At 41.7% G+C, this 9,383-nt stretch overlaps 1 protein-coding gene across 1 annotated transcript in view; it reads left to right on the top strand.

Annotated features, from left to right (window-relative positions):
• Positions 1 to 976: 976 nt before the first annotated feature.
• Positions 977 to 9,383, top strand: part of LOC147677854 (uncharacterized) — a 201,491-nt gene continuing 193,084 nt past the window's right edge. The window contains exon 1 of the mRNA XM_086946514.1: positions 977 to 1,044. Within this exon, the coding sequence (XP_086802640.1) occupies positions 998 to 1,044 (47 nt within the window). The 5' untranslated portion in view covers positions 977 to 997. The remainder of the gene's footprint in view (positions 1,045 to 9,383) is intronic.

Below are 9,383 nucleotides of genomic sequence, written 5' to 3'. Positions count from 1 at the left end.
CCATGCACTCACACCATTCACCCTGCACTCACAGCAATCACAATGCACTCACAATGAATGTGTGCTACCTCACCCTGCAGTCACACAAGCACACTACTCATCCTGCACTCATGTGACACTTCCCTCACTGCCCAATATGCAACTCACTCAAACAAGCCCATCAGTAATCAGACATTCATTCGTCCCATTCTAAACTTACATCCGCACCCGAATTCATACGCCACCTCACTCACACTGCAGCCACTCCTCTTAATGAAGCAAAGCTATCCTAAAATACGCGGCATCACATATCATCTTTTACATTTTCTTCCCACAAAATTAGGCAAGCCTGTCGCATAATTTGGTCCTCACCTGCCTCATAATTCCAGTAGCCCTGCCTACAGGTTTAGAAAATGTTGTCAGGAGGGGGTCCTTACGCCTCAAAATGTTGACAGGGGGTTCTCGGCATCCAAAAGTTGGAAGACCTCTGGTATATAGAGTCATTCAGTTTATGTTAGTCTTTCTTCGGTGTTTATGTTTGGTACAATAGTCTAGCCTGCAATTGGCTTTAATTTCTCACCAAACTATTCTGTGGAAGTCGCACACGTCCTACTGAAAAACAACAATCCTAAATTTAGGTGAAGATAATAAAATCTCCGTACAGGTGGGGTATAGCCTAAAGAGTGAATGTAATCGCCATGTAGCGCTGATCTGAATTAAATAAAGGGCGTCATAAGATATCGTAAAAGACGGACCGTATTTTGACAAGCAGTACATACTATGCTTGTAAATATTTTTAAAATGCGTCTCACAACAATTGCGCCAAATTTATAGCACTTCACATCACAAGTCGACTGCTGAGAGTTTTCAGTCTCTGTAACTGCTATCACTCTATGGTTAGGCAGTCCTTCGTCAGTTTCTTCTTCTCTTTGTGTCAATGAAGTACTGCTGCTTCCACTTTGCAGTCGCAATTATTTTCCTGGTCACGTGATACGAGGGCCTGGGTCACGTGATATGAATGTGGCAGGAGGCGGAAGAGAAAGCGGTGCTGTCGAACTCTGCGAGGTAATAAAACTAAACCGGAGGGAACTCGGCCATACCGATTAGAGAGGAGTGTGTGGATGTGGGAGGAGCGTAGAAATATATGAGGAGGGGCAGCAGTCGCTGTGGTCCGTGGGTCGGTGACGTGGTTGTGGTTATGGGGCGACCTTATAGCACACTAGGTCAATGCACTTGCAGTAGAGTCTTGGGAGCAGTATGCAATTTACCAGGATGCTGCCTAGGGGTTTACTTAGACTTTACATTTCTGCAAAATAAACATATGCTAGATGGGTATTAATGGTATTTAATGACCAAAGGTGCACGTATCCTCAAGAGCAGTATGTTCTATATGCAAATAATGTGGTGACGAGTAGAGGTTTTCCAGGTACATGTTGAGACCTGTTTAAAACATGCTCAGTGGGGACTGCGATGGCATTGAGCTGCCCCCACCTACAGATAAAGATATGCTTTTGATTAGTCACCCATGGCCCTGCAATGTTGGTGCCTTAGATTGAAGTTGAACGTTTATAATCTTTGGTTTTCTCTGGCAGCAGTACAGATGGGAGGAGGGTAGTCTTGAAAATTGAACAGTTTTTTTTCCAGCCCAAGCAACCTCCCGTTCTGTTTCCGTCATTATTTTTAGATTTCAGAGTGCAGTATTGAGTTAAAAGCCGCATGGAATGCTCCGAGATGCGCTAATCCACATGCCTTTTACATACTTTTAGACTGTAGTGCTTGAATGAAGAGTGTTTTTTCGTTTCATTTCCACAATGCCGCCATTTGATTTGGAAGACTTAACACTACAACTTGCCTGGCCCAGTTTTTAAAAATGTAGATGATGTGTGATGTAATAATGCTTATGAAATGTGTGCATACTATCAAAAATCTCGTTGAAACTTTTAAATAAACATAGATAGTGACTTTTTTTTGGTATTGACAATGTGTCTGCAGTCGATTCAAGACTGTTTAAAAATGGTCTCCCTGAGAGCACTTTCTCAAAGGTTCACGTTGCTGCCAGAGCATGTCCTTGGTGTCTCCGTTACATGTAAAAACAAGCATTTGCAATGCAATAGGTCTCGCATTAGGAAAGTTTGAGCTATTGGCATTGTAAATGACAAATATTTTATTTATGTGTTGGTTTTGAAAATAGCAAAATTAATAGCTTTCAGCTAGATTCATCATAGTGCCGTTTTACGAGTCCTTAATAGCGATTATTAAAGAATCGCTATTAAGGACTTGCAAAACGGGATTCATGTAGGAATCGCTAAATAAATTGCGATTCCTACACATTCCTTATTTGCGATTAGCAAATTGCTAATCGCAAATAAGGATGCGATTTCAAGGGTGCCAGGGGTGTCCAAAGGACACCCTGTAGCACCCTTGAAATGTAATCTACATTGGTGTTGCGCACACACATGTCCAAAGGACATGTGTGTGTGTAACATGCAACTTAGAAAAATGCATTTAAATGCATTTTTCTAAGTTTTCGCTATTTACCACGAGGTTTGACCTCGCTGTAAATAGCGGCCCAAAATAGCGATTTCGCAATTTTTAAATGCTTCTTGAATTGCATTTAAGGAATCGCTAATTGAGATCCCTTAAATGCAATTATTTGCAAATATGCGATTTCCAAAAATGCGATTTTTGCATTTGGGATGATGAATCCCAAATGCAAAAATAGCGCTGGCAAAAGGCCAGATTCTCAGAATCTGGCGCTTTGCGAGCCGTTTTCGGCTTGATGAATCTGGCCGTTTGTCATTTACAATGCCAATAATTTTAACTTTTGCAAATGTGACACCTATAGAATTTGTAATGCCATATGTGTTGAATTTACTTGACTTAGATGTATTGATATTACAAATAACAATGGCTTTTAATTGTTTTAAATAATTAATACTTAAATAAAAGTTATTGTAATTTATATTGGCAATAGCTTTAACTTTTGTTCATAACTTTTGTGAAAATTTTGTTTGGTGTATTTTATTGTGACGAAAATCCAAGAACAGAAGTGAAATATTAACATCTTTTTGTGACATTTGTAATAAATCTTGAAACATTGAGAGAACATATTTGAACCAGTTGTTGTTGAATGGTTGTACAGATTGATGCTGTGGTGGCGCTGAGTGATGTTGTGGTGGTGACGAGTGATGCTTTGGTGTTCAGTGATGCTGTGGTAGAGCATAGTGATGTTATGGTGCCCCTGAGTGATGTTGTGGTGCCCCTGATTGATTCTGTGGTGGTGCTGAGTGATGCTGTGGTGATGCGATAGATAGAGTGAGTCATAAAGATAGATAGAGCGAGGACGATAGATAGATAGAGTGAGGACGATAGATAGAGTGAGGACGATAGATAGAGTGAGGACGATAGATAGAGTGAGGACGATAGATAGAGTGAGGACGATAGATAGATAGAGTGAGGACGATAGATAGATAGATAGATAGAGTGAGGACGATAGATAGAGGACTATAGATAGATAGATATAGTGAGGACGCTAGATAGAGTGAGGACGATAGATAGAGTGAGGACGATAGATAGAGTGAGGAAGATAGATAGATAGATAGAGCGAGGACGATAGATAGATAGATAGAGTGAGGACGATAGATAGATAGTGAGGACGATAGAGTGAGGACGATAGAGTGAGGACGATAGATAGATAGAGTGAGGAGGATAGATAGATAGATAGCGTGAGGGCGATAGATAGATAGAGTAAGGGCAATTATAGATAGACAGATAGAGTGAGGGCGACAGATAGATAGATAAAGTGAGGACGATGGATAGATAGAGTGAGGACGATAGATAGAGTGAGGACGATAGATAGATAGATAGAAAGATAGAATGAGGGTGATAGAGTGAGGGCGATAGAGTGAGGGGGATACATAGATAGAGTGAGGACGATAGATAGATAGATAGTGAGGACGATAGATAGATAGATAGAGTGAGGGCGATCGATTGAGTGGAACGGAGAGAGACACAAGTGGTGAATGTAAGGAGGGGGGCAGATCACACCTGTGGACTTCAGGCCACCGCCAGGATGCACTATGCTTCAGATGAAGGGGCAGCATAAGACCACAGAACAGAGGTGCACCAACAAAGAGAGCTGGGGAAGAACTAGATTTCTGGTGCAGAGAACATTGTGTAGGGACACATTATGGTACAAGGAAACATAGACGATTATTGAAAACAAGCGAAAAGCTTGACTTCTAATTTACGGGGAGATTTAGAGGTAAACAGAAACACATTTTAAAGGGACGATGCTTAGAACACAGGAAAGAAGGTTTTGAGGAACAGAAACGAAGACAGCAAACCGCAGTGAGCTGTGAAAAGCAGAGGGAGTTTTCTAAGATTAAAACTGGGCGTGCTGGGTGGAAGGGTGCAGAGAGTGAGAGGTGAGACTGGAGGACACAGGAAGCCTCAATGTCCTTTTGAAGATGATAGAACGGATTAGCTCCTGTGTGTCAGTATAGTTACCAATGACTTGATATTAACCAAAAGACAAAATAAATAGCCCATAACACTTAAACAAAAGTTACACAAACACCTCTGAAGTTTCAAAATGCAATTGCCGTTAAACAAGAGCAGCTTACCTCGAATCAGGAAGGCTCGGTTTAGCCCTCGCGGCGTGAACAATGCAAAGCACAGAACCGGTTTCTTGGACGGTTATCAAAACAACGTACTAATGCCGCATTGTCCATAAACACTGTTTCACGTTTTAAGCTTCGTTTAAAGGCCTGTCAAGGGCATGCAAAAAACTCACCTTTTTATCTGTGCATCTAAAAATACAAGCGCGTGTTTGATCGACCTACCAAGCAATGTTTGTTGCAGCGCAGTAACCTCCACACTATAAAAACAAAACATCTATTTTTGGTATGGCAGTGCTTCATTTTAATGTGCCAGGATGTGGCGTTAGGGGCAGAGCTACCGACTTTGGAGCTGGGGAACCAGGTTCGAGTCCCGGCGTTGACTCAACCTGTGATTATGGGCAAATCAACCCGTCTTTCTGTAATGTAACTGGTGCTCAGGTAAAGCACTCCAATACCTTCGAGTCAGTTTCACGCTATATAAAGGTCCCAAAAAAATGTCATATATTCTTATCGTTCTTCAATCTCTTCTTTTCATCAAGTAACCTCAAGTCAAAAACTGCTTTTACGCAGACATCAATACACCATTTCCACCGACACTTCGAGTGCTCTTTACGGCGCTATTCCAGATGTCGTTAAATCAAGCGGCAGCTATGGGAATATAAATCTACAGGCCATTAGTGCAGGCTCAAGCATTTGAAGCAGGATGCTTTTAAAGTCAGCGGAGTACAGTTTTACGTCTCTATGTATTTGCTCTAAAAAGATCAGGTGTTGGGCAAAACTAAAATTACACCGTGTAATTTGCAAAAAATTGTAAAACTATACCATGTTGAGTAATTATGCAGCAGTTGGCTACACAATTATATCACAGGAACAACATGAACAAACAGAACGCAAGCAGCTGTTCGCACCAAATTTAGTTTTTCATCTTTTTGTGCAAAATGTGTTCTTGCGTCAGAATTGACACCAGGATGCATTTTGCACTAAAATAAAGCACAAAATAAAAGATCTGCATTTTGTGTAATCACGTATGGCTTTCTCAATGTTTTATGCACTTGCATGAAAGCAAATTACACCCATTTCACACACCCCTACTAAAAACCACCGGCCAAGAGAGGCATGCTTAAAACCCAGGGCTTCTTTAAGTTGTGTGCTCCGAGGCAGGGGGACGGGTGGGGGGGAAGGGGGGGGGGGGAGAAGTGGGGAGCTAAAGCGAGGAGAGGCTCCCTGAGCGGACGTGGGTTGGGGGGGTGGGGGGGGGGGACGCTAAGCGAGGAGACCTCTGTGTGCAGGGTAGTGCCTGGAGACTTTCTTATCTTTAGGGGGGCCATCTGTTCTGGGACAACCCACTGTTTGGGAATGCTGAGCAAACATACAAAGCAAACAAAAAACAAGCACTAACGTAAAGGGCAGGAGTGATCGTACAACAAATGGTGGGGTCCTGAAGCAGTGGAGTGGGAGAGGTGAGGGGGGAGTCAAGGGGAGATTAAGGGACAGAAGGCAAGTGGCTGTGAAGTGCAGGCGGGGGCGGGGAGCAGAGCCTTTGAAGAGCCAGAGTCAGTGAAGTGAATAATAAGGGGAGGAGAACTGGCAGGCTGATAGGCAGAAGGCTCAGGCAAGCTCGTGCACGAGGCGTGCACTTCCCAAAATCCTCTGGATAGCCCTTGGCCGGCTTAAGTTGTGTTTTAGCTGCATTAGGGCTCGCCTTTCCTATTCCTGCAGAATAGGAAAGGCGAGCCCTAATAACAGAGCACTATACCAGATGCATCATGGTGCTTGAAAAAAGAACACTAACTCCATTTACAGCTTTGATCCACATAAAGGACAACGGCACTACCAGTCAATAGGTGTTAACACTGACATTATTCTCTATTGGCTATCTATTAATATTAATTCTGAAACCCCAGAGGATGCACTCATGGAGAATTTTCCAGTTCACGGTAAACGTACTTTTTCTAATGGGGCGATAGAAATACTTGCAACTTGTTACTAACCGCATTAAGTTTACCACTTCTATATCCTTTAACTATCAGCCTTTTATACTTTAAAACTTTGATTGTCTCGACAATTAATGCTACACCCTACTTGTTCACCAAAAATACTAACAGCACTTATAGAACACACTGTACTTTAATAGACCAACTAACATTCTAACAATTTACCCAATCGTACAGAAACATCTGCATGTTTTAAAAACATCCCATTTTCACTTAATCAACCAAGAACACCTTTTTTCCCCCTCCAGCCTCTAGGACACTTTACATGTATTCCACTTTTATCATTAACTCTTTCCTTCCTACCGACATTATACACCTATCAAACGTATTTGTATAGTTTACATCTTTTGCCTTTTTAATGAATCCTTTATTGGCATTATGGTGTTGATTTCAAGATTTGTTTACAACATTCAAATAAATCGCCCCCGGGAGCCACTGAGCAGCCTCTTATTGACTGGCAGGATTGCGGAAAGACAGTTCATTGTCTACCTGACACTGACATGCGATTGTGTATACACCAACCGTATCCCGAGTGGCTCCCTAGTAGGTTTAAGAAGCGAAGTGCGGTCTTGACGAGAGTGTGACTACAGATTCTACTTTCCGCCGATGAACCATGAAGCAATGGCTTAAATACTTTATATAAACAATACGAATACAAGTTCAGGTGGTATTAAGTGTATATGCACCTGCTTAATAAATATTTCATGTTGAATGTTGTGATTAGCATACAACAGAAGGAGTTGAACTAGACTTCACACAACAAATACGCTAGTCCTTAAAATAGCCGAGAGTGGTAGGCTAGAAACATGTAGACCATTAGGCGGTAGGAACATTAATTCTATATATCCTACTCTTGCCCCTGTTTTTTAACTATACCAACTAGGGGTCGGAATACATTAATCATTACCAGCTAGCCAGTTATTTTTAAAGCGTCTCTTCCCTTTTCCCCCCCACTCCTGTCTTACAGACCAACATGTCTCTCATAGTGAAAAGAAAGTGCTCCTGCATAGTTCGGTTGGTCGCAGCACGCCCGTTACGTAGTGGAATGGGAAGGAGTCTATGATGAAGCATGCCACCAAGGGGTAACCCTGGTGGGTGACGGTTTCACAGAAAACTTTGTTTTTTCTCCTTGGCATGAACTAAAACGTTCCATAAGTTACATTGGGTGCCAATTGTTTTTGTGTTACCCCAACCCTACCATCACACATCAATGTTGTTCCAATTCTGATTTCCTTAGGGGCCACATTTCCTTTAGCTTTGTCATTATAAAGCAGATTTCATTAGTGCTTTGGAAATGTAGCACCTAATTATCTAAATTAGGTAGAAAATGTCGAGCAATAGATCAGTTTTTTAATCCGCATTTCTAAAGATCCTCATTACCTTATTTTATACTCCCGTTTTCATTTCTATTACTTTTATCTTTACTTTTATTCTTTTAATGTTTTCCGTTTTACTTTTTTTAAGTGAGCAGTTTCCCCACAACAGATTTGAGTTCTTAAAGGTAGAATTCTAACCATCATGTTTTTCAGCATTGAATGACCCAGCATACAAAATCCCAGAAGCATACATACACTTTAATATTTCCAATTTAATATCTGCCACGAGTTGATAGTTAACCCTCTGCAGCAGCCATCTTTCTCTCTTCTTGCAATCAATCCTCTGTCATATTTTAAATAGAAGAGACACACTTTCTATATTATATTAGACCTCATGACCAGCACTTTTATAACTCAAAAGCAGCAGTCCCTTTTAGGTCCGTATTGACCGTGCAGCTGACAAGGTGAGTCTAATTAAAGTCTTAAGGGATATACATTTTCCAGAAATAAGAAACACATATGTTAATTAAAAAAATGATAACTAATTTTATTGTTGTCTCCACAAAACAACTTTAGCTCTACACTTAATACATCTATTTTATAAATTCCCTTTTATGTTTGTCTTATTCTAGCAACCATAATCCTATATTTGTTAAGGTGCAGCAAAGCCCCATGTATCTATGCTGCTGAGATTCCTGGGTGGGCAACGATTGGCATATCTGGTGCATATATATAATCTCTCCCTGCACGTGCAGCAAGGGCACTCCACGCCCAGACAGTGCCGCTGACCGGGTTAATCTCCTTCCTATTACCTCCCTCGCAACTGTATATTATTCTAGCAGTTAGCGGCGTTGGACATGCAGTATCCGCGTCCACAGCTACATGTGGCATATATTTCTGCGGAAAAAAAACAATAGTGTGCGAACTGTGCCTGTGCACACAGATAATATAGATCGGGCGCTTCAAACCCCCTCGCTCAAAGGGTAATGTTAGCGTACTCCAGCTACACCTTGGTTGCTTACCTGCCCACAGCAGTGACAGCAGACGTAAAAAAAAAATTACATTTAATTTTATTGGGATATTAACGAATAGTTAAAGGAGCTTAAGAAGCACGGCCATCTTCACCACCGCGATTCTGTCCGCTAGTGACATCGGTAGGCCCCTCCAGCGGGAGATCTGTTCAGTGATTGTGGTGACAACTCGCTCATACTTCGTACAATCTCGGAATCACGGAATCTCTATGTACTCAAACCCCTAGGTACTTCACAGGATCTACAGACCAGGAGAGTGGGTATTTCAGCGCAGTCCCCAGAGTGCAATTAGTTAATGGGAATATCATAGACTTTGCCCACTTTATTACCAACCCGGAGTGCCCATCGAATACGACATATTCACGCAATAAAGATGCCAGATATATAGCCGGTTCGTGGACATACAGGAGCATATCGTCCACGTAGAGTGAGTTGACCAGC

This window comes from Lissotriton vulgaris, chromosome 12 (assembly GCF_964263255.1).
Source record: "Lissotriton vulgaris chromosome 12, aLisVul1.2, whole genome shotgun sequence".
NCBI classification, from domain to species: Eukaryota; Metazoa; Chordata; class Amphibia; order Caudata; family Salamandridae; genus Lissotriton; species Lissotriton vulgaris.
This window is presented reverse-complemented; position numbering and strand designations above follow the sequence as displayed.